Genomic DNA, 26566 nt, shown 5'->3' on the forward strand with positions numbered 1-26566 from the left:
GCCCCTCTCAAAAGGGTAGAGAGAAATCCAACTCCGCGATGCCACTGCGAAATGCTCGTGGTCCGTCAGAGGCACTCACGACGAACTGCTCCACCTTTCAATCGGAACGGGGACGATTTCGATAGGCCCGGAATAAATCTCCCCATTATTGAATTCTAATCTTGAACTCGCGTGAGCTTTCGAGAATAGAAAATAATTTAGCGAGCGATACTTCCAGGTATTAGCCGCACGGCACGATGCATACCCTCGACGTCGGGGATGGTATTCAAATCTTGTGTAGTATATGCGTGCACAAACAGTGGGATCTCCATGATCGGACAACGATCTTTTTCCTGGGGAATGTGTCTCGGATAACGAGCCTTATTCCGTCTGAGGAACGGATTTTGCGTTTCCTCCTGGAACAATCTTTGCTCGGGAGGCGGAACTAAAGCGTTCGAGCCTGCTTCATTATGCCCTCTATCAGACTCGTGAATTCTTCACTCGGATGGCAGCGGCGGAACCACCGACGAAAAAAGTTTTGGATAGCAAACTTTTCGGTCGGCGAACGGCTGACGGCTTCAATTGATCGACCGAGGTCTCACTGCGTAAACCATAGCGGATGCGGTAACTTGGAACTTTGTTCCGGCTGAGAGGTGGGAATCCTGTGATTGATTGGTTATGGCTCGAGCATTGGATCCTGGCAATCGTCTCAGGTTCCTTTGAATGGAATAACAAACCCGGCATTTCCAACCTTCCCCACCCGAGCTGAGTCATCGATTCTTGCTCTTCCACTCCTCTATTATCTCAAACCACATCAAAAACGAGGAGCTCCGCCGGTATTAGGCTCCCGTCCCATGCCTCTTTCTCATGAGGATCGCTTACTCGCGAGGGCCTTCCATTCCGTGGAGGGAAATTGTCGAATGAAGACGAAGTACTTGTCTCTCGCATACGGTGTGGAGATTGAGAGCTCCAAACACCTCTGTGCGAGTTGAGGTCTGTGTTGAACGAGCGTGTGGTCTGTACTCGCTGGAGGGACAACGACTTCCCTCTCTGAAAACTACACTTCTCCCGAGATCCCCGGTTCTCCTTCATCGACGCCTCGTCCATTCTGTCTGAGCATTATTCTCTCAGATGGAATAATTCCCGGTTGAGGTTGGAACTTGAACGACACCAGGTTCCGGAGCCGATTGCGGGGAAGAGAGCTTTTCTGCCAGACCGTGTCATCACTCGATCTAGACTTTGCACTTTATTCCAAGAAGGAAACGGTGGTAGCAAGAACAGAGGCGTGCCCAGGGGAGAAGGACTATCGGAAGATCTCTTTCCGGCCCATAGGATTCTATGTTGAGGCTCATCATCATCGGTGCTTGGTTCACACCAAGACAATAGCCCTGATTCTCTTCAGAAAAAAATCCTGGCGGAGCGTCTGAGCAAGAATGCTTTGAATTGTATAGAGGCGATTAAGAGAGCTCTTCTTTCCGACGACAAAATCCTCGGGGGTTACCTCTGCCCTGCAGAGCTAATCGGAATGGTGCCCGTAGAAAAGCGCGACGAACATGCATTCCCTCCTCTGAGGAGTCATCTTGAGAGATGCAGTCGTTCTGCAGTCATTTCATCGGAAGGATGCATGAAGCGCAGCAGCGTGATGCCTTCGAGGATCAGAATGTCCCCTGACGGCGTCACAGGCGCTTATCCGATCAACAAATGTAACTTTCTCTTCATCATGGACCCGGATCGATCCGTATCTGCTCAGATTCGAGGGCTGTCGACCCGTTGCGAGAGCGGTCTGGACTGTAAAGATGATGAAAGCAACGCTGATTTCCCTCACGAGAAGAATCCGGGGGGCGGAAACCGGAAGTCGAATCTACTGAGCTTCGCTTTAGGTCGGAATGCAAAGCTCATTTCGCTTCCTGACCCACTTGTGTCTATTATTGAAGTAGTCGGAGAAGTCGTTCCGACTTATTATCAGCGAGATCTCTCGCGTCGCTCCCAGCTCGGCAGGTCCTACGGAAGACTCTCAAGGTCTCATGGTGTTCCGATTTCTGTACTGTATATGGCGATCCCTGAGGGGAGACTGACACTTTCATATTTCAGTGCTATTGCCCGGAGTGTTTGCATAGGCTCAGGACAGGAAACTCCAGATGCACAGCGATAGGATCAATGTGCTGCCGCGGCCACAAAAAAAAACGTCGACGCCGCATGCGGTGGCCGGATTGCGTGCTGTGCGAATCTGGTTTTGGCGGCAGAAGAGCAGACAAAAGAGGAGGGACAGTCCGGTGCTGAGTACAGTGATTCCCCAAAAGTCTATCGAGGTAGCTCCTCGGAACAACCACTCGCACCTGAGTATTCAATTACAGACACGCCACTTGCATGTATGCGGAGGGCTCTACGGAGTACACAGTGTTGAAGACATTCCGGGCGACCGCGTCGGAGAGACACGGAATAATCTTCGGATTCCTGGAGAATGCGCCATAGGCTCCGCTTCATGGGATTCTATTGGGCATCGACTCCGTCGGAGATGGGGGCTGTAGTTATGCCGATGACTGTGATCCGGTGGTACATGGTTGAAGTCTTCCCTCATCTCCGAGCCCCAATAAGTGGCGGCGACGTCGGCTGGGATTCAATATGTTTCAGCTAAGAAGCCGGGTCTTAAAGCCTGCCTCTGTACTCCGTGAATCATCCTTGTCATCGGCTGTCACCGGCATTGAGGACAGATGCGGAAGGTAACGACAAGTTTATTGGCAAGTCTTGGGGACAAACTTGGGACTCCTCGTATGTACAAATACAAATAACAAATATTTAGCATCAAATCGTCATTCCATCATTTACAGAACGGGAAAGAACCCATGATATCCACGAACGGTTTTGTGTCGAAACCTGATCAGGACCCTTGGAAGCAGGGGGGAAAAGCAGAATTTCGAGGCGGGTTCGTGGAACTAGTCAGTGATTATTTCAAAGAGTGCTTAATGCAATCTAAACGAACTGAGTATCTCCGGCGGATCACATGGGCTTCCCGGGAAGACGGCTCGTGTTTGACCTCTTCCCCGAAAGTTCCGTTTGGAGCTCGTTTTACATACAATACACGGGGAATCCTCTGACGAGATTTTCATTCGCAAATTGCTTGTTCAGAATGAATCTCCCCATCATGGGCTCACTTAGGCAAATCTGGAGATTCGTCAAATAGTCATGGCTTCATAATTATGGCATATTTACTCAGTGAACAATTCAAGGTTTTCCAGTAGCTTCGGCTGGAATCTCTCATCGAGTTTCCACAACATATATAGGTGATCTCCATGAAGACTTTTTACAGCATTGTATAACGTCTCGTTTTGGGCTGTGAATCCTTCCCTGCCCATTGGCACTTGACGATACGTGTCGTAGATGAGTCGTAGATCATCCGTATGTGAAGGTATCATTGCCTTCTCACGCTCGGAGAAAACTCTCTTTATCGGTCGCGGAACGTCCCGATCGTGACCGAATCCAAAGTCGCGACCGATCGGGGTCGAATCACTGGCAGAGCGATCCACAGAACACCGTTCATATTCAAGTTCTGGCTAATCATTTATATATATACATATAAATCGGATTTGCGAAATAACAGGGGATGACTGTCAGAAAGTCGCCCCCATCGAGACACCGTCTGATGTTCAATGATCAGAGCTGGCAGTCGTGAACGGCGAGGTCCCGGGAACTATTGGTCTTTCGCAGCACCCATGCACTCCGCATGAGAATCACCATGGAAAGCCGTGCGAGTTCACGGCGTTCGACGCGGGCCACGCAGAATTTCCTGTCCAATCGATGATACAGCATGAATTGGCTGGCGTCCGAGCTCCTGCGATGGAATCCCAGTCGCCATAACATGTGTGGGTAAGGAATTACGTCGGCAACACATAAGTAGACAAGAGTCGAGAAGGAGAGTCCCGCGTCGAATCTTCACGTTTCGTGATTCCGGATGCTACTGATCCAGCGGGAAACCATATTTTTCTTCTTCTTGAGTTGCCCGGGGATAATCTCTGGCCTGTGAGCTAAGCCGTGTCGCGGAGCATCGAGCTCAGCCAAAGAGGAATCACGGCTCAGGAGACTCTTCCTGCAGCGTCAGTCGATACGGACGATGTCTCGGGGTCTCTTTCCGAAGTTGACACGGGCTAATCCAGATGTAAATACATGTATGTACAAAGACCCCTCGACAAAGACCGATAGAGACCATTGGTTCCACAAATTGAACGGCTTTTCAACAGGCTTTCAAACACACGCCCACACAAACATTCGTGGATCGTGTCCCCCTATGAGGGGCAATTCCGGTACAACCCCAACCGGGAAGAAGAATAGTAATACGAACACGATATTTACATTCTCTGTGTAGGCTTACATACATCTAGTCACCGATCCCCTCTCCAAAGAAGGGAGTCTCGCCCTACCGAAATCGGCTGCTGATGATGTTGCACCTATGGTTCGTAGATGCCTGATCAACTGATCATCCCACGATTGATTGTACTCGATAATATTGATTATTATTTCACATCGAAGTCATGATGTTCCCAAGTCCCTAATCCGATCATCGCCCGATGATCATTGTCGAGACAGGGCTCAGGCTCGCGATACCAGCAGAGTCCGAGAGGATGCTGCGAATTCTAGAGCCCGGGAGGCTTTATATCTCCTATGCTCGGACGTCTAAACCTGCTCACCACCGGCCTCATGGCAAACAACAGTTACAATTTCTCCTTTTGGAGCTATTCGTGTGCGAGAGGTCTGAAGTCTGACCTCTGAAGTCGGCGATCACAAGATATCACTAATTATCTGACTGTGAGTGGCTAATGTGGTCGTCCCATTCTTGTGACCGTTCGTTGTGGTGACCATGGAGCCGCGAGGATTCACACAGTGCTGGTTTCCATGGTGCTGTGGTCCGATAGGCGCCTCCCGCGCCCCGCAAAGAATCAGCTTTCTGTAAAGATGTGCCTATTAGGAAAAGAACGCGTTGGTTCCATGGATACACTCATTCAACGCCTGCGGCCACAACATGTTTTCATCAATCACCAGCTGCATAAGAATCTGTTTCAGAAATTTGAAGGGCAACTCATCTACACAATCCGTCATTACTTCGAACTCTCTCGATTCTGATCAATCACTGAGTGAGTCACGGTCGTACAAATGCGGCTCACTACAACTCACCTGAATGCCTTGCGGAAGTTCTCGGAAAGGAATGCGTAGAGGATCGGGTTCAGACAAGAATTAGTATAGGCCAGTATCTGCGAGCAGATTTGAAGGATCAGCAGGATCATATTAGACGCCACGTTGATCATCTGCATGCTTTTTAGGAAGAGGATGACCTGAAAAAAAGGAGCAATAAGGATGAGGAAGGTTATTATTTTACCGCTTCCCCGACAGGATAGGGAATCAATCAGAGCTGATGGCATTTGAGAAGATCTCATTCGTCCTCGGAATTTAGCCTCTCCTCTTGAGCATTCTTCTTCCTCGGAAGTTTGCCCGGAGATAACCGTTCATAGCTAGGTAGCTTTGTTCTACGCTGGGCGACACGTGTCTCGTTGATCCTTTCGTTCATGAGCCTCGATAATCATACAAGAATTCCACTCGCCGAGACTAGTCTCGCTCCTCATCGACGTTCAGGGCGTAGCCGGAATCCATGTGCCCCGGTGGATTCAGATCCCGTCGCCCGATGCATTCAGCTGGATGGGGACGAGCATTGCATCATTCCTCGCCACTGGGGTCGATCCCAAGGGGAGATCCCGGTGGAGAGGCCAGACCTCGTGCAAGCAGCGCAAAGCCCGGTATGGAGCCACCGAGCGTGTTGAGGAGTGACTCAACGTCGAGAAGTCTGCGCTTCTCTCCAACGGCGCCGGACGCGCCGAGTGCCCATGAAGACCATGTAGACGGCCTGTACCGATGCTCACGCATTCGGGAACTGGAGGGAGACCCCAATCACAATGAACGGACGGGGGATCTCATCCAATCGAGGAGATAGAATGAACCTCCCTACAGGTCCATCACGCATCGATTCTTCTACAGGTAATGAAGTCACTCACGAGCACGGCGACCATGCGGGAAAGAGACTGATAAAAAATAGCATTGCTCCTCAGACGCTACTAGATCAAGGGATTCTGTCCGAGCAGTGCACTCATTCCGTGTAATAGAATCTCGACTGAAGCCGCCTCTCCGGTCGGCCGGTCGTGAGCTTTCCGGAGTCCGAGAAGATGAATTCGTTCCCATGAGCAAGCCCGCTTGCGTAGTATGAGGCTGCCCTTGCGTGGAGCTTCCGTGAGGGTATTCTCGATTTATCCAGCGAGACATCTCGCGCTCGCGTCTGGTCAGTGCCGGCTGAGATCCGCTCGAGAATTAACGACATGGGAGTTCTGCTGGGAGCGCAAATATCCCCCACGCCGAAGGATATGAAATTTTCCCGAGGAATAAAGATTCTTAGCTTTCTGCTCACCTGAATCGGAGCCCAGCACACAGCGAATGTCACAACGACGACCACCACCAGTCTTGTGACACGACGACGACTTCGCACACTCTCAGCGGAGCTTCGCGCCCGCAGCCACAATCGATTGAGCATTAGAACGTACAGAACGAAAATGACCGTCAGTGGAGCGAAGAACGATGTGAGCGAGAAAACGACCTGTGAAGAAAGTCTGTTGAACGCATGGCAAATCTCAGGTGGACTTCGATCATGAGTTGTTGTCTATGTGAAGGAAGCGAGCGTGACTCACCTGATAGAGGTTGTGATCGTAATTATCCATGTCGAAGGTACAATAGACCTCGGACGGGTTCCGTACCTCGTTAGTACCTACGGGACAAAATACAAGTTATCAAGTCTTGATTTTCCATCCTTCCCATTACTATGCTGAGGGACTACAACACTCCGGCAAAAAAAAAGTTATCGTCCCCAGAGTCTGTCGCGATGGAGTGCTTGCCCAGCGTCACGCTGGGCCCTTGGACCGGTTTTGAGCTCCTGACGACGCTTCCCTTCCGGACACCGTTATGATAGCGATAGCCGAAATAAACTACCGCGCGGATCTCGTTTGATAGTTCTCTAGGATGCTGGAATGGCAATGACTCCCTAGGATGACCTGCCCGTATATTTTAGGACCGTGGTCAGCGAAATTCGATGTTGCGAGTCCCACCAAACATGCAATAACGATCTCTCAATCCGAAGCGGTCCTCTTGCATGAGGCCAACCGTCAACCGACTCCATGAGGCGGGCTCCCCTTTCCTCTATTCGTTTTCGGCTTGGGTCAACGAACATCGGATGGTTCATCCGATGGTATCTTTCGTCAAGAGACAACACGTTTGACGATTCCTATAGAGGAAACGAGCACGAAGTCGGCTCGGCAAGTCTGTAGAATCGTCGAAACTCTTTTGATCGAAATATCGTCTCTCAGGAATTGTCGTCAAGAGGGATTGCCGGTCGGAAGCGCCGCCGCGAGGCAACAAAAGCAGTGCTTAGCAAACTTTTCCCCCCGTGTTTCCTCAAGGCAAACACTCTTTTCTTCACAATTCCCCCGCATACCCAAGCAGGGTATCCGTGGAAGCATCAATGACGCCGGGCGCATCGGAATTTCAATGCGAGTCTCCGGATTTATTCGCTCGATCATTCGTGTCAAATGGATTATGATACAACAGTGAGACATCGTCTGTTCTCGGAAAACAGAGAATCCCTCCCAGTCCCCGAGAATTGGCTAGCGAAGCGAAATCCTCGCCTCGAAATATCGAACCCGTCAGATGGAGACGACACATTGGCTGTAAATACGTGAATTATCGTACGAGGTCAAGTTGAATGGTCGACGTCCAGCACTTGTGTGCATAGGATTGTGTGGGGACAGGGCTGAGAGGAAGTAATTTGAAAAAAATTGAAGAAGCCGTCTTACCGTGAATGAAGGCGACCGGAAGGCATATGATGAGGATGATGACCCATAAAGCGGCACACGCGATGAGTGAATTGCGTTCTACCCTCAACTGCATTGAAGTGATTGGGTGCACCACCGCTAAGTATCGGTCAATTGACATCAGCACCAACGTGTATATGCTCGCGTAAGCGCAGACGTTGATGAAGTATTGTACGGTTCGACACCAGACATCTCCGAAAGGCCAGAAACCTGGAATAAAAAATTCTTCGTCAGATCATCTCCGCATAAGAGTCTTCATTGCCAGGTCGTAAGGAAGATCGCGTATCGTGTTCCTGCCGGCCCGAACTCCTCCACCCCCAGGTCGAGCGCTCGAATTCCGCAGAACTCCGCAGCGACGAGAGAAATTATGAAAAGCTCTGAAGCCTTTCATCCGGCACTGAGAAGCGCATCCGAGCAGGAGCAGGACCGCTGTGCGACGCACTCAAGGGATGCTGTTTACGTTCTTTGGATGTCGAGAGTGTCGCCCTCCGCTTTCTTAGTTGGATCGAGGAGCCGCGGTCTTTCGAGGGTTTCGAGGCTGCCGAATTTCAATATGATCAAGTTTGCGAGCTTGTGGTCAGGCATAGCCCTGACACGACAACTCGTCGTTCACTCCAAGACCAGCAGGTTAAATCAGTATCCATGCTGTCCGAGGTTCCCGGAAACAGCAATCACAGAGACCAGGCGGATATGATTATGTACATGGATGGCTCAGTACCATCTCAGATAAGGTGCCCGCCAGATTCTTCAACCGCCACGGGAGGTGTGTATCAACGCTTTGTGTAGCTGCGAATTCCGGGAATTCACATCAATGGCGTACATGAGCGAGTGCGATCATTCACGTCCGAGCGGAGTGCGCTCGGGTCTGCTGAATCGCTCCTAATTTGCTACAACATAGCTCTCGTGAGGCATCAAAGCCTTGAGAAGATTGTGACCTCTTCTAATCGGACCATGAAACGCCCATAGACAGTTGGTGATCTCCACTTCGGGAAGGCGGTCGTAGAGCTCGAACGCTCTCCGAGCGTCTGACTTGCGATGACAGTATCCCCGATTCTCATAATTCCGCACCCGGTGACTCGCAGCGAGCTTTTTCGGGCAGGAAGCAGCGGAATGAGCCGAGAACAGGTAGGGAGACTCCAATCGGAAAAAGAGACTATGACTTGACCTCAGAGAGGCCTCTACGGAATGACCTCGGTCTCATCAATCGTCGGCTCCTTCATCGGCGGGGAACAACTGTGTCTCCAAGGAAAGGACCCTGTCCTATCTCGAGTCGTCAGAAGAGGCACCAGGTATTTTATACCCCACTTGTCCGAGTTCAATCCGGATCCGGGTATATGTAGGTAATATAAGAGATTCGCCGCCACTCTGATCGCTAGCAGGACTCGCCAGAGGAACGCGCTTGGGCAGTCGAAGGAAGATATGGCTACGAGCGAACGCGTCCAGCGCGACAGATTTCAAGTGTATTTCGATCCCGTGGTAGGACTCATTTTCGGGTTTGGATCATACTATTGTCATCGCGGGGACCAAAACTCTGCGTGCAGCTTGTCTCTGGGGGAAGCCTGTCAATGCGAGAAACCCGGAGGGCCTAGGCGTTTTCCTCTCGAAACCGTAGAATCAGAGTCACCCCACTTCCCACCTACGATTCATTTTTACTGAAAATAATATCCGAACTGCGAGGTGCACGCTCTGTTCAAAACACAACTGCCGAGGAGAACCGGTCAACTCGATCCCGGGAGAGGGGACGGATCGCGAGAACATTTGCCTTGGACAAGATCTGTCAGGACAAGGGGTCCAATGTTCTTCCTTCATCGGGAGAACGAGATAGCCCTGGGGATTTGCTTGAATCGTTTGAAAACATTCTCTCCTCGACAGTAACTGTTCGGATTCTATTACAAGAGGGCGCGGAAAGCCCTGCGCTCCGTACATACCTATGCGAAACCCCGAATCGATCCGGCGAGCGGCCTTTGTTCGTAGTCCGCGGGGATGAATCCGCTCCCAAACCACCCTTCTGTGTTCCTCTTGACCGCTGCAGACTTTTAACTGTATTCGTGTATTTCCCTGTCGCCTGTTCTCTTCATGAGATATTGACGATCGCTTTTGCGATCCCCGCTCCACTAATTGTCTCCTCCGCATTGTAGGCGGCTCGCATTGTACATATTTCTTTGAACTGTAGAGAAAGAATATTCTTCAATCTCTACCGCAGCGAGTGTGGGATCAGAGAAGACAGACTTCCCCGGGTCAAGTCTCCGACGGAGAATACGCAGGTCGCACGACTGTATTTTGTCGGATGGAGTATCCTTGCTATCTATGGCGAGGCAGACTGAAGAGATTACGATGCCTGGTATTCATGAGTCCGGAAGAGAAATGAAGATCCTGATAAACACATCGGGTTCTGCCTTGCGCGCGGGGTCGCGTAGAGCGTCTTGGGGCATAGGACGCTACCGACAGCGTTGCCCGGAGAGTTCTATGCTGAGGTAAGGAATCGTAGGGACAGTGCTTCCTAATCCTAGTAGAACCCAGCCGGGAGAACAGAGCAGGTATGACACTTCAGTATACGCATAAAGCCAGAAGATGACTTCGGAACAAGCAAAACGACGTGAAATGAGGAGATATTTCGAGAGTCCCCCGAAATAATCGAATTGGTCAGCGGCCTCCGCATGACGCTCATAAGGTTTTCAGTGAGTTCTTTAACGATTTCATACGCAACGTTCCGATCACGAAACTCGTTGATCGAGGAAAAACCGCAGTCTAATCTATTCTAATTCATTTAAGTCTCTGTGGACGAAACTCTTGGAGGCAGGAATGGTCAAACGGATCAATCTATTTGTTTTTAATTCAACTTCCCAGATTTGCTGAACCCAACCACGTGGAACTCGCAGCCTTAGGGCTTTGAAACTTACCGATCCCGTAGTCTGTCGCTGTGAAAGGTACGCAAAAAACAATGAATAGCAAGTCTGCGATTGCTAGGTTGATGATGAGGATGTTGGTCGTTGATCTCATCTGGGGGTTGCACGCCACGACCAGAACGACGAGAGCGTTGCCAACGAGGCCCACGACGGCTATCAGCCCGAATAACCAAGGAACAACTATCTCAACGAACACTGGATTTATTTCGGCTTGTCCGGGATCCGACACACCTGGAAAAAAGATCATTCCATTAGCGGAAATCAATGACCGGCACATCCGACCTTCCGGATTCATCCACGAGTCATCATGGAGCTCTGTCGATTGAGCCATATTGGGAATCTCGAAGCCTCCGGAGAGCAATGTGATCCGACAGTAACAAAAGCTCTCTCATAAGAATCGACTCACAAAGTTTGAGCTCCGGGCCCGGTACGATTTCTTTCCGAATCGGCCGTCGACCGGAGCTGAAGACATTGCGAGCGAGAAGCATTGATGGAGCGTAACAGCCGGGGTCTGTTCGAGTGAACGCGTGTGTGATTGCAACAATACATATTGCGGGAACGAACGAGAGCGAGAGCCCGGAGAGGTGATGCGGAATGTCAGAAATTGCGATGTGGGAAGCAATGCATCTGCTCGAAACGCCTCTTCACCGTGGTCTACAGTCTCGGTGTTTATCTCCCCGAGAAGCGCACCGATCCTACGATAATTGACAGTTGGTTCCGCGGTCGCGGCTCGGCCGACTTACGCGGTCCACCTGGTCGTTGTGGCGTCGGCAGATGGTCTCTCCCGAGCGACCGAGTCACGTCGAGCGTACCTCGGACGTCTGTGCTTAGCTCTTGTAATTGCATCGCAACACAGCCAGATCCGGCAGGGGTGGGGGCTCGACTCGATTTTCGGATTCCTCGAAATCAGATCAGAATTGTCGGCATTACTCTGAAGGTTCTACAGGTTCCACCTGCAGGCGGAGAAAAGGCACAATGGCGTCGGTCGGCCAGAGCTGCGACTGCGGGGCCACGTCGAAGTAACTGCGAACAGAGTGCGAGAGAGTGGAACATGTGCTTGTTGGCGTCGACCGCCGACTATTAAGTTCCGAACGATTCGCCATGGAAACCGCGGACTGTAGACGGATTCTCTCCTCGAATGGAAGATCAGAATACGCCCATTGCAAACTCAATCTCCGTCGGTCGTTCGGAGTAGATGAACGTCTCGGTTTCTCGCTTGTTCAGACGACACTTATGTTCCCGAGTCTGGCTCATATAAGTCTGGTGTCGTCGTCGCTGGCCGTATTTAATACCTCCTCGGACTCGCCTCCCTCCCCGCAATCCGATCCTCGACTTCGCTGCACGCAGGTCTGGAATCGTTGGCGAGGGGTGCCGAGGTGCGAACCCTCTAATACGACTAGCACTCAGTCGGCTGTTTTCTCCGACGCCGGTGAATCCGAAGGTCTCGACAGACAGATCCTGATAGGTCTCGCACCGGGGATACGGAAGCGCGGATGTTCAGAAATTTTATCTACGCCCCGGAGGGATCCGCTCGCCCATGGCTGTAGTGCGAGCCGCTCGCGAATTGGATTCGTTCTGCGGGATTTGCTGAGAGCCTCGTTCAGATCAATAGAGCGAGAAAATCGGGTCTGGAATTGCGTTTCAAAAGGACGCGAACTCGACCCGTATAGGTCATTCTTGTCGAGCAGCATCGACGAGGGCCTCGCGTGCCACGTCGATCCCCATACAACATCTCGGGGGCATGGCAAGGTCACGGATTCCGTATGATAAGCTCGTCAATCGGAGTTGCTACGGGACTCGTATCAAAAGAGGAGTGTGGAGCGTTTCGAACCAATCCACGTGGACCGCTCGGCCTGTGACTCTACAGGTTGGGTTCAATGCAACCTGTTGAGACCTTGTTTACTTTTCCCTCAAAATTCTGATCCACGGTAGAGATGTGTCTGCATGGGTCCCATCGGTAATCTCCGAGCGGAGACTCAATCCGAGCCGGATTGGAAGAGCGACCAAGATCCTTCGAGAATCAGAGATACGGCATTCGTGAACGTTGATAGTCTTACTCGTCGAGGAAGGGTTCACCCTAATGGAGAAGACTCCGGAAGATCACACCGTCCAGAAGGGTCATCACACAGACGGTATCTCGAGCCGGCTTGGCGAGGCGTCCATTCATCGGAATGGTCGAAAGTGTCAACATTGGAGAGAAGCGAATGGTCGGAAAGTTTCGCCTTGGACAATGTTTGCAAAAGAGTTCCCTCCGTCCGCTTTTGACATTGTACCGCAGTGGCCTAGGGCATCTGGATTCGAGTATCATTAGAAGCGGACGCCAGCCGAACCCGAGGCTGCAGAGCCTGCTCTCCCCGCTTGATAAGTTTCCGCAGAAAGCTCAACACGATAGTAAGCCGCGTATTCTCGTCCAGAGACTGAAAACAGCAAAGGCGCGGCGTCGCGATTATGGATCCACACCTTTAGAAGCTTCGCTCGTCGGATGAGTGTCAATTCCGCTACATCCCCAAACACGAGAACTGGACTCCGAGAAAACCCTCCCGGACCCGCTTCGTGTGTATGGGATTCCCGGTATTGTGAGCCATCCGAGAGTCCCCTCAGGTGATCGCATCATCAAGGTCTCTCATCTCTCCCTCCCTTAAGGGTTTTTCCGAACGTTCATCGTTGGCGTTTCGATTCCAACGGATTTCCTTTCCGGAGGCCGTAGATTCCCCCGGCAAACAGCAGAAAAGAGTTTCGGAGATCTCCGTCACCCCAGATGATTATTCTATGACTGTATTTAAGGTTTCAGCAGCACAAGAAGCTTTCGCAATGCCTCCGCAGTATCTTTTCATTCCGGATAGTGAAGGCGACGTGCGCTGCGACCACTGGTATTGGAGGATTCAAATTTTCTCAGTGTCGTTCGAATATTCGTCTCGGGGCAGGCCCGAATTCGGCACTCGAGGGAGGAATTTCTACGATGTAGGCTAGGATCAGCTCCCGAGTTCGAAATCTCATTTCTGCAAGCGTATTCTCCGTGAGACGCACAAAACTCGGAGCATACAGAGTAAGTGAGCACCGATTCCCCCGACTTCAGATTATGAACGCTTTGAAGCAGGGATTTTCGAGTTACACTCGAACATCCAGCTCCCCTTCCATGCTCTTCAAAGGGAGTATCCAGTATCATGGGAATTCCTTGTTGATGCGTTAAGGTAGGGAGAGTGACTTCGACATCCGACAGGAATAGCGATTCATGAGCTCGGAGTCTAAATGTCTGGGATGTACAGCCTCTAGCCTGGGCGATGGGGCACCTCAAATGGCAAGTCGCTTTCCACGACCCCGCTTGGTGCTCTTTGTTCCCGAGGAGCTTTGAATTCCGAACTCTGAACCAAGATAATTACGTATGGATACTGAGAACGCTGCAGCGCCGCATGGAAGGGGCTGCGAATATCGGTTCGCGTGACTTTGCTCCAGGACGGCTACCCTCGTCTCGTAGCCGCCTTCAGAGCATCGGATCGTGAGATCGTGTATAGTTTCAGTCGCTTTCGCAATGGAAAATTCCAATTAGCTTGACACAGCTGCCCTCGAATCGATTGCATAGGACTTTGAGCAATTGCGTCCATATTTCCCGCGAGCACGGCTGGCGCTTTTCCGGACTATTTTGGCAGCCGGCATAGCGTATCTCCATCCAATCGTTTGATCTATCCAAGTATCCATAGGGCAGAAGGTCCCAAACCCCGTTCATGTGAGGAGCGCTGGGCGATACCTGATCTGCACACGCGTCCTACTCATTGGGAACGCGGATAGACTCTCGGCGAAGGATCCTTGTACGAAGTCGCCATTGATCTCGCACCTGTTCCAAGTGTCTCGTTCCCCGAGAGCATGCAACCGGAGCCAATTGACCACGCACGTTTTTCGCCTCGCTTTCTGCAAGGTCTGCGACAAACGGGTATACTTGCTGTCGAAGCTGTGCTGGAGGAGTGGCCGAGGAAGCGAGTCGGCGACACGAACGGAGGTGATCGATTTCCGAAATCCATCTTGTCGACACTCGTTGGTGTTGACTGATACCTAGTGCCGGCTCGCGACTGCACCGCGTGAAGGATCGGAGAGACTTGTTCGAGCTGACCGTTCGCAGGAGCGAACTGATGGAATATCCCCGGCGAGAGCCCGCTCTGAACTACGGAGCGTATACGGGTCAGCGAAACGGGATTCTCTACGGGGTTGGACGTCTCCTCCCTACCGCTTGATCCCGGTCAGGCCGTATCAGACGTCACTCTTCTCGTTTCATCGAGCCGAGGCGCGGAAAAAATTGCACAATCTTCATTTGAACGAGACCGTTGAGCTCGAGAGGGGAATCTTATTGTGCCAACGTGACAGAGATGCCATACGACGAGGACTCCGAACCGTCTTCCACCAGTGGGAGGTGTCGACCAGGAAAACGGAACGAAAAGCACGTACTTCCACCGAAACATCGACCAACGAAGCACATTCGAACAAGCATGCGTCACCAGGCGCGTCTATTCCTCTAGAGCGAACACCCGCTGTCGACCCGAGCGCCATCTTGTAAACGCTCGGGACTTTTCCGCAGGTGTCAACGACAGATCTCGCGTTTTCGGTCGCGATCATGCGCCCCGATAGCCGAGATCTATTTCCGAGTGCGCTCCGGCGCATCTTCCCCAAAGCGCGCGAGCGTAGTTATCTACTCGTCGAACGTGTTCGCTGCTGTTTGGCATGGGAATGAGCGAGACGGTTGGGAGGGATTGGGGCCGCCCTCACTGATAGGCGAGCAGACAACGGCTGCACCGTTGAGAAAGATCAAAGACGCCCACGTCTCTCGGTGATTTGGCGCGGCGAGTCGGCTGGCCCCGGTACGATGCCTATGAATAAATCTCTATCAGCTCGGATCGCCCTCCGGCGGCAGCGAAGCGGTGTTGATACCGCAGACTTCTGTCTACAACTTGCTGCCCCGTGCGTCTCCCGCAATCGAGCGATCTATCGATCGGCTGGTCGAACGACGGATCAGACACGCCGGCTCTACGGATTTCTGGCGAGTGAGTTCGAAATCAATTTCTGGTATGAGTCCGTCGCAAAACATCACGTAAGGCCTTCTGGGAGGAAATGGAACTCGAGTATCTCACGTCTCCGGAAGATCGGGACAGTATACGACTCAAGCGTTGCAAAACCCACACGCCGGAGGCTCGGAACATTTCGACATTGGAACCATTCCCGTAAATGATTCCCAGTTGAGACATCTTCTGCGAGAGATGTCGGGGGGGGGGGGGGCTACGAAAATGTACGTCTCCACCATCCTGATGGGTGTGACATGCCACGACTGTCGACGCGATCTCGTATGCTGCCGGGTTCCAATTCTTGTTGTCGCGGCGTTTCCCTTCTCACAAGACATGGGACTGACTCTACGATTATACGCGCATTGTCCGTACAAATGTACGTCGATGCATAGGAGAATATCAACACAGTTGGGAGACGAAGCAAGTCTGAGTGGATCTTTCCTCCCCGAATCCAATGGGGAACTTCCCGAATTTCCTTATCTTGATAGTGGCCTCTGTTGAACTATGATTCCGGTGATGACGCATCATCAATCATCAGATGTTGCAGCACGTCATCGGTGATAAGAGGTTCCTCCACGACAATCAGGTCGGTGTTCGTAAAACGGCGCTTTATTGGTTCGTCCTGCGGTTCGTTAGCACGCTCGTCAAACGACACAGCCTTTCGCTGCGTGGATTCATCATTTCCATCGGATTCAGCTGTTTACGAGTGACTTTACGGCGGCTTTTAAGGCACCCGAACGCCGGGAAGTAGAGCGAAGCGAGTAACGGATCCTGGAGGTCTCGGGTAGGAGGTATGTCTCCCGGAAGCATCTCACTGAGTGAGACGAATTGTTGCGCTCAGGGGATATGGGTTTGTGCGAAGATCATAAACAAGTACCGTATTTTCACGTGCAGACGGGTCTCCGGAAGGCTGTTGAGCGCCTACACGGGAACGAACGCATGAAACTTCTTGGACTACATAATGACCTCAGAACTCCAGCGACCGACGAAGCCCACACGGGCTCCGTGGCGACTCGTCCTCACAGAACTCGCAATCCTCTCGAGGGCCGACACCGAATAGGATGGCAGACTGTAGAAACAGATGCCCGAATGTATGTAGTATCCGCTGAAACACCGAGACTTTCGGAATTGTCCTCATTTATCGGAGCCGAGAACGAGGGCCAAGCGATAGCCGGACAAAGCGTCGGCGTCCTTCCGAGGAGGGAGACGAGGCTGCGACCCGCTCCGGAGCTCATGGCTGCCCCAAAGGAGGGCCGGGAGCCGAAGGGTCTAACTCGTAGGGATCTCCGAATCGTTCACATCGAGCCCCATCTCGGAAATTCAGATACACGAACCGAGGAACGATCAAGGAAGGTGTTGGAAATAGGAGCGGAGGGGCGTCGCGTCGAGACCTATCGTGGCTTATCACGAGCCACGCGATATTCCTCATGGCTCCCAAACCCCGGGGTCCTCTTATAACGGGAGCTCTAAATTTCCCCTCCGCGATTTCGAAAGTCACGACGCGCGAAGTTGCTTCCCCCGATAGCAGATCTCGTGGTGTCATCCTCCCATCGGGGCGGATGGTTGATCGAACAAGCAGAGGGATCGACAATTTTGAATGACTCCTCGCGAATTCCTGCTCTTACGGTCGCTCAAGACAAGCTCTTAGCTTCCTTGAGCGAGATGCTGTCCAAGACTCTACTTCGGGCATTGATAGGACATGATGCAGTGAGATCAAAGACATGACCTGTCGTGATTCGTGACACATGTCACGTCTCGCGAAATAGATGATCAATTCCGATTATCCGAGTGAACGAGCCACAAAAGAAGCGACGAGCTCTGATGCACCCACGATATCCCATGCGGACGATGCAATACGGCTTACGGTGACAATGCCTCGTGACAAATTAGCGAGTCCGAATCCCCGATCGACAGTCCGAATGAAGGTCAAACCTCGTTTCTCTTTTCTCCGTGATGGCCATCCATCAGGGTTAAACTCGCCGTCAACGGCAGATGAAAGAAGTTCTCGAGTCCTCGTTCCATCTTCCATTTTTCTTCTACTTGATCCTTCGTACCATCGTTCATCGTTTAGTCCGCTGCTCTCTTCATTCCCGGACACCGCGTTGCAATTCTCCGAACTTATTTGAGCTGAACAATACTGCGTCGGTCCGGGGCTGTTAAGTTGCTGTCTTCTGTCTTCTCGCTGATTAGTTTGCATTAAAATGCTTCGGGTGCGGAGAGGAACACGGTTTTCCTTCTCCCGGGCCAGACGTGCACCCTTATTGTTCCCTCGAGTGATAATGAATATCTGGCTCTGCTTCCTCGGGAATCCCTCTCACCATCGACGGTCGCTGATTGCGAGTCTGGATGAATATCGAGAACGAATGTAGAATCCTCGAGCAAGGATAGCAGCGCTCTCGAGCCCCGATGGAAGTGTTCGCGTGCGTATAAATTGGCACCTCGTAACGCAATCAGAATTCTTTGGAAGACTGCATTGTTGGGCGAAGGATCCCGGAAAGGAACCGAGAATCGCTCTGACATGATTCGCTTGTGAGAGGAATCCGAACTCTGTCTGGATCGATGTCGCCGCCAAAGTCTTAGAAGATTTTCCAACAGAACGATTTCCCCGAGAAACACAGCCTGGAGCAGCTAAAATCCGATCTCGAGAGTTTCGTTCGGCGGGCTGAAGTCTCGACTGCGATATCCGCTTCAGACGGAAACAGCCCCCAGCGTCCCGTGTCCGTTTCACTAGATTCGTACAGATGTCGAAAATGAGTTATATCAATGACGGAGAGTCCCGGAAAGAACGGCCGAGCATACGAGTGACAAAGTTTCATCGCAGCAGACCGCGATCACATTAATATCCGCGAGTAAATAGCAGACCCATGAGAAAGCACGCCGCGTCGTTGAGTCGGCCGACAGACCGCAAAGATACCACCGAGGGATTTTCCCCATTCCTTCTCGTCATAGTAATGCTCGGTCGGCAGCCAGACCGACCGACCCAGCCACCGCCAGCGTGTTGGCCTGAATCACGTTCCCTCGGAAATCACCGACTGAAGTCTCCTCATACATAATCACATGGACGATGCCGGCCGACCAAATAAGATCATGACTTAGTCAGTCAGTCTCAGCGAGAGGGATTCCGTACGGATGTAATAACATCAGGCTCAAGCCACTCATTTGACAGAATATCGATTTCAGCCAGAAGAAAAATTATTTTCCCGGATCCCGATCTCGACCCCTTCGAATATTTTTCAGCGTCCTCCTCCTGTTCTACGCAGCGCTACGATCGTCGATATCGCGCCCGTGCTTCCATCGTGTTTCCCAAAGAATTGGCCGCAAAAATACACGAACTTACGAAAGCCTCATCCCGCGTCTAATCCCCGACCAGCTTGCCCTCGCGAAAGGCAAGAACCGGGCAGAGATCGGATGACGGAAGGAGAACGGTAGTTTCTCCTTCCACCTCCAGCTGAGTTTTTCGCTCTCTGTTCCAATCTCGAAGGCTCGCAAGCCGTTTCTTTGTTGTTACTTGCGCCTCTACACCGTCGGCGCCGGCTTCGGTTCCAACAAAAAGAGTCATTCCACGGAGGTGGGTCTGCCGTTCGTCTAATATCCTTGTCTTACGACTATCGTATTTCTCCCGCGTACTGGGTTTTTAGTGATCCTCGCTTCATTCCATCGCCTGTGAGATCGCAATCTCATTTACTCTTCCCTCAGTGAATTCACCGCTCATCGGATTCCAGTGAGCTCGTTCGCGCCCACGATTCGGTGTTGTGGGGCGCGAGAACGCGGGAGTCAGACACGCTAGAATTTGCGAGCGTCAGGGATTTGTTGACGGGGCCAGAACTGTTCAGCTGTTTTTGGTCGCAACGAATTCGCGAAAGTCGCTTCCGCGAGCCTTTATTTTGCGAGGGAGGATCATGATGTCATGGGGTCTGAATCAGCTTGTCTGCGGAGCTAATTATTTCCAACGAGCGTCTCCATTGCCGCGTGAACGGTTTGTCTTCCTTCTCTCGCCCCGAATCCCGATGGTTTTCAATAATCTGGAGGATAGCCCACTAAATACCTTCTCTCACCCTTCCCATTCCAGTGCTCGATAATCCCATTCGGCCACGCTGAGCAGTCCATCGCCGACGGATCCCACCGGGAAATCAGATCCCAGATGACCTTGATGATCCATCGTTTTTTTTCCAAATTTCCAGGTGACAGACTCGGCACGTCCTCGAAAAGTCGACAAGCGAGGGTGACAGTTTCGCGAATCCGAACTGATCGATGGTACATGTACAACGCAACAGTGAGAGGGAGGATTCATGTCCGTTTCCCGCCGGCTTCTCCTTGCTGACGACTATGATTTCCGGACAGATCGAGACGTCGGTACGTAAGATACGACGATGACTTGACATCGTTCGTCGGGACTATGTGCATAGACATTCCTCTGCCGGGCAGCGAGGCTGCACTTACATGTCGGGTTTCATATATCTTCGAAAATGGGCGCTCGCGAGTCAAAAATGTCATCGCCGCTTTGCGAGGGAATCTCCGTCTAATTGCCGAGCAAGAAATCCGAAACGTGCTCGTGGGAAGCTTCCCCGGGACGATTTGCCTCGTAAGTACTGACGTACATCGTTTTCCATTCCTCGCATCGGACTCAAGCGATTTGGATCGCTGTCCCAGTAGCGGCACAGCACTGACGAAGGAAGAGCGACGTCTCTTTCAATCGTGGTCATGGCTAAGAGTGCCCAAAATAATCGGCGCCGGCGAGCAAAATGAGTAGTGAGAATCACTTAATGCGGGAGAATAGTACGGAGCCTGTCTCGGCAGCAGTCAAGAAGAAAAATTATTTCGGGGACCTGTCTTCATTCGTCATCGCTTCCAGACATACGGACCAAAGAATGCTGGAGGAAATCGTTTTCCACCCACGGATGGGGATTTTGGCCAGGAGGGGGTGGGGGGTTGTGAATGGAGAGCGACGGGAAAGGCCATTGTGTCCGAGCGAATAGTTGTAGTTCATGTGGTTCACGTGGCTGCATCGATGGTCGCGGAGCTCCATTGACATGCCTCAAGCCAACATTATGATTGTCTGGACTTCCAACGCCGGTAATTAAGACCGTCATCCTCGCCTAATCACCCATCATCGCTCCGGTGACCGTTCCGTGTGCGCCGGGGGCGAGTCACCAGCTCCGAGGACGAGCACGGACAGGAGCAATAGGTTAAAGCCGACTTCAGGACTCGGCGAAAATGAAAACGTCCGGCATCGACGATTCGAAACGTTGTGTTTGATTTCCGCGTAGCTTCAAAGCGGGCGCGCAGAACTAATTTTCTAATTCCCTCGGGGAAACGGCAGGCGGCCGCGCGAGCAGGAAATTCGAACCGCTGCCGTAAGGGTCGCGGCACCGCACGACTGACTCTCCGCTGAGGCTCGGAATGATATTTTCCTCGGGCAGCAGCGGCGAGGCCGGCCGTGGAGAGCGATGGGAAATTCATTGACTCATTCGAGAGGACGCCGGCACTTCATACGAGCATTAAACCATGTTTTATTGAGACGCGGAGAGCTGTAAATGACCGGCTATAATTTGGCATTCCGACTCCGATGCCGCATGTTCTCATCTAGGCGGGCTGAGTATATGGTTTCTATCCGACAGGTCTCGGGGGAAAAAACCGAGACCGGTCGGCTTCCCTTCGATCTCATTAAGCTCCCGGAAGATTCGCCTACCGACATTGGTAGCTAAACACTCGCTTGAGCGATGAGCGTGAAATTAGTGCGTCTCGCTCAAAGCGTCTGTCGATAAGTGGAACACGGGCCCCTCGGCCATGACGGAGTCCGTGACGACGTCTGAGACTGAGAGGAGAGCCGGGAAAAGGTGACGGCAAAAGCAAGCGGCACGGCACGCGATGCGAATAAGGCCCGGAAGTCACGTCTCGAACTTCCGAGCGGTGTGAGGACCATTATGGTTCAAACTGTGGGCCTCGGAGGTTTCTCCAGAGAAGAGCCGAGCATTCATATCGCCAGACACGACGATGAAAAGGCGAGTAATCTTGGTGAAAGGTTTCGGGTCTCGGATCCTCAACGTCTTGTATCCGATGCACGACCTGGCAGGTTGTCCGCCATGTACCAAGAGCCTTCTGATCCGCGAACCCGGGTCGGTTGAGGACGCATATCTGCAGGAACATCCCGATGCATGTTCGGGCCATCCCGTCGATGCTCCCGAAATCAGCTGTCTCGGGCTGAAAGCTACAGGTGGCCTCAAGCCCCATGAGGCTCCAGCCGTGGAGGGAAACTTCGCCGACTTGACTACGCCGACGGCCACCTGCTGCGTTATGGTGGACTGACGCCTTTCAGAAAATTGGATCACACGGAAATTCGTCCATCCGAGCCTAATAGAATCCAGCTAGAGCCGGAGGAAAGGAACCCCGTCGCTTGATTTCTCTCTACGCGGCAGGCGGGAGTCGATCACGAAACATGAGATTCGAACCAACTAATGGAATCTCACAATACGAAGCGCGGAATAAACAGCTCGGGAAGCTCCGATCCAGCCTACGTGGATGGGCGCGCGCTTGGGGAACTTCCGCAGTCAGCCACTGTATGGATCGCTAGACGGGGAACGGAACGGAATATCCGGGGAAAAGCGTCGGGACAGCGACACCGGCTTCGAGGAGTGCGGCGATCCGGCAAAGAGGCAGTCCTATGTTTGAGCGCACGCGTGTACTGTTGCTAAAGTCTGTCAACGTCAGCGGTCTGGCCGTGGTGAGAAGTCTGAAGTAAACGACGATTGCGGTTCGCTTCCCTCAGTCTGCGGCTCTGAGCTGGCTCGACTCTGTTTCTCCGGGCAATGGACACCGATCCTCTCCTACTGGCGGTGATTACAGCCCGTGTCGAGTTCAAATCAGAATGGGGGAGGGGTGAAGGGGGCTGGGGCCGTAGGCTCTAGGGTGGATATTTTCAAAAGAGATATTCTCATGCCGCTCCGGCTCTCGCGTCTGATCTCACGCATAACGCACCGCAGGGACTGCGGATTGTTTTGACTACGGATCGATCTGTAGGGAACATGTTCCCCCAACGGGATGTTGTGGGGATGTCGACGCGTACAGGAGCAGGACTGGATGTCAATGATCGGAAGTCGGAAAAATCGGATTTGGTTTTCAATATTCGTTCGGGACCATTCGAGAGGATTGAATAGAATTCCGAGCGTTCGCGTTCGACTACGCGGCCGAGCAACCAACATCGAATTCCGCTCTGGGTGAATGAGGGCGGAAAAAATCAGAAGGCGTTGTGGAGAATGCGTCGCTTTGTGAGATTTTTCCAGGACTCTAATCAATCTCGTCCCACAGACCCGAACCAGTGGAGGACGACGGGCCTTGATCCAATTGTAGGAATCGCCGAATGCGTTCAGCTGGCCGCTCACGAGCCCCGACGGAAGAACTCCTTTAGAACTGTATTGAATGCGTTGTTTGTTGTCGGCCCTTGAAATACGAGACGCGAGAGAATACTCCCGAATCACGTCCGTTCGGATCCTAGCCCGGGAAGCCCGTGAATAGCGTTTCAATCCACGCTCGGAGGTGGGCTCGAAATGACGGAATTACCCTGACAGTCCTGAATGATACGTATCGTGAAGGGCTCCGACATGCCGACTCATCTGGGCAAATGTGAGGACGGGCTCAACGACGCAGGAACAAATGTTCAATGGCACATGAGCTTGATGGTCATTTCTGGCGTTTTGCTATCGCGCGTCGACGGTTGCTCCCGCATGGGAATGGCCTGCGGGCAAAGTGGGATTTTTAGAAGGTCCATCGTTTGTCTAGACATTCTCGCTACACTGACTCGGACTTTCGACTCGTTAGGCGGAGAAGCTCTTCAAACAACTAGGGACTCGTCTCCGCCTCAACTTCTGTAATTTCTTTCACTTAGACCGTATCTGCTCTCACTCCGAATCTGACGGAGAACAGAATCATTAAATAGCCGACGGAAGGAAAAACCGAGGGGAAAAGCGTCGAGAGAGTATCCATTGAGTGCCTAGACCGGGCGGCTAACGAAGAGCAGCCGGGATATTTTCTCTTCCATGGTCTCGAATAGTTCAGTCAGGCCCGAGTCTTGCGCTCCCCGACATTACGAATTAACTCTTCTCTCTCTCGCTCTGCCAAGTTCGTTCCAGAACGTGCCTCTCGTAATTGGGCGCCGACTTGGTCAACGATTCTGAATCGTAGCGCCGTTTGGACAGACGAGAGGAAACATCGATCAAGGAACAGTTTCACGCTTGGAATCGAAATAGATGAAGGAATAGAAGGACAATACGACTCGGATTGGATTCCCGATATACGGATCGTCGTAACGAATTTCATCCTCCTGAAGGGGAACGATTTTTTGCCTTGTACCGGGCTCGCCGACGAGGGTCTCTCTGGACGGGGGCGATCGCAAAAAAAGAATCCCTCTGGGAAGAGGAGATGTGGGATCTCGGACGAGAATTTCAAGTGAGAAATTGGATATTGAAGCCTTTTCCGAATAGCCGGAACGTACTGGAAGCAGGCGAACACCCCTCGCCGACTTACTTTCCTCGTTCGAAGGAGATTCCGGGACTATTTGTTTTCAGAGTTTCCCGCAGAATCGGGACCGGATTTTGTCTGTCCGCCCCTCGAGGACCCGTGGCTTCACTCAGAGAGGAGGAGCGCGTCGAAGGCTGGACAATTAAAGACCTGCGCAAACTTGATGAAAAAAAGGAATGGTGACCCGCGCTCATGATCGTCCGGAGGAAGGAGGAGGAGATATCCGGGGAAGGAGTCGAGATATTCGGGTCTGAGCAGTCTGTTCCTCACGGGCTCGAGCATGAAGCTTCAGCATTCGATGATCTCCTGGCATGCGGAGCTCACGGGTGATTCGGTCAGAGAGGGGAAAAACAGCGCCGATGGCGGGAGCTGGGAACCCACCGTGCGAGACACTCAGCTGGTCAAACATCTGGGGAGAGCTCATTCGGTAGCGCGAGAGAGACGGCGTTGTATTTACAGCAGGAACCATACATGTATGTATGTATGTATGAGCAGCAGGAACCTCTCTTCCAGGCTCATCGACGAATCGTATAGGGATCAAACGGGACCGTGAGTGCACGATTTCGAGCGCTATTGTCTGCGCCTAAGTACTACGAGTGTTCGCTGGCATGTGGCTAATGAAGCGGTTCGTTTTAATGCGCGTGCTCATATTGAAGTCGGCGCCGTGCTCGTCGTCGCTCCCCTCTCGAGACCAGCCCAGGACCCTAGAAGTCGCCTTCTTATTCGAGCACACACTCTATGCTGGCTCCTTTCCTTCTGGCCCGCTGCGGAGGGAACACTTGAGCGTCGCTGAATGCTTGTGCAAACTCCGGACGCGGTACTTCTGAATAAGAATGCCCGTGTTCGTCGTAGTTCACGAAGAACGCATTCTCCTATGGAACAGGTTTTGAGTATCCTGTGCGCACTCAGTCGGTTCGGATTCAACAATCGTTGACGGCAAACAGATGTGAATGTCTTCGGAAGAAAAAGACGGCACAAGGTCGACGGAACACCCGTACGTCGCCGTCGTGGACTAAGCGGTAGCCTAGCAGGTGCCCGTGGGACGATTCGAGCTCCGAGAATCTGGAGAAAGCTATTCCTCTCAGGAATCAGCGGATGTACACAGGTACAAGGCAGTCGACGGATATCACTTCATCACGCACCCAACCAATCCGACCGGGAATCGCAGCCAAAACTCATCGATACCTCGATACACGCTTGGGCTAAATAAGACGAGATGAGACGCTTAATTCCACGCAGCCCGCCGTCGAGTGAGGGATTCCGTTGTGAGCCGATTGCGCGAAATTCAATCCCAGCTGAACGAGGGGCTCAGGAATGGCAAGAAATTCGCGGGAGGTGTGAGTGCACACAACTGAGAGAAAGAAGTCTCCGATCCCCCCTCGGAGGAAGCCCGCCGGAGCGGAAAAGCGGAACGTAAGCCTCCAGCGACGGCTGCATAGCAACAGGTTGGATAATTTTCTGAGGACTCACTTCGTTACCGATGGTAAGCCAGTACATAGCAACTCCTCGCATGAGCACAATGCGGCAGCGGTGCAACAGGATAGCGACGAAATAATACGAGCGAGGCAATTCCTGGAGACGTGAGAGTAGTTATGATTGAGCACAAACAGAGGTCTCCAGAGACGTTCTGATTCCCGTGAAATACGAGGAATTCGTGGGATGAAGGCGGCGCTCATTTCGGAGCGATGGAATCATGTTCGCTAATACCCGCAGCTCTGATCGCGACGCAGGGACAATGCAGCTTGAAGAGCGGGGCTATTTTTAGAGTGAAGAGGTATTCCTCACGAGTATTCGAGAAAAACTCTGAGGGAGCACCCGAATAGTGAAAAACGAAAGGAGATTCACTGCTTTCCCAGAGTCATAGAAGACAATCAGAGCAAGGCTTGAGCGTCTCACACCGCCCGGAAGGTAAAGCTTCCAGAGCCTCCAAGCTGCGATGGAAAATCCAATTTATCGATCCTCGACGGCGACTGCAGAGCTTTCTAACTCCCATGTCCATTTGTCCATTCGCGAAACGAAGCGTCAAGATCGAAATCTCCGGGATTCGAGGGATCCAGTGTTCTAGATGAAGAAGGGCGTCGATCTCAGAAGACCCGGAACGTCGTCTGGGAGCTTTCGTCAAGGACTCTGAAGCGGAAGTTTCGACGGAAGACTGCGTCCGATGTCCCGCAACTATATGGAACTTTTGCTTGAAAGTAGTGGAGCCAGATTGACCGCACTG

The 26566-nt window shown here is 52.2% G+C and overlaps 1 protein-coding gene across 1 annotated transcript; it reads right to left on the reverse strand.

The window, feature by feature from the left end:
• Positions 1–4752: 4752 nt before the first annotated feature.
• Positions 4753–10985, reverse strand: LOC100904010 (allatostatin-A receptor-like). Its single transcript, XM_029112904.1, has 6 exons — positions 10778–10985; positions 7860–8087; positions 6702–6778; positions 6425–6610; positions 5146–5303; positions 4753–4918 (listed from the first exon to the last, which is right to left on the reverse strand). The coding sequence occupies exons 1-6, from the start codon at positions 10875–10877 to the stop codon at positions 4753–4755; spliced, it is 915 nt and encodes a 304-aa protein (XP_028968737.1). The 5' UTR covers positions 10878–10985.
• Positions 10986–26566: the final 15581 nt, after the last annotated feature.

Source organism: Galendromus occidentalis, unplaced genomic scaffold, assembly GCF_000255335.2.
Source record: "Galendromus occidentalis unplaced genomic scaffold, Mocc_1.1 scf7180000077533, whole genome shotgun sequence".
NCBI lineage: Eukaryota > Metazoa > Arthropoda > Arachnida > Mesostigmata > Phytoseiidae > Galendromus > Galendromus occidentalis.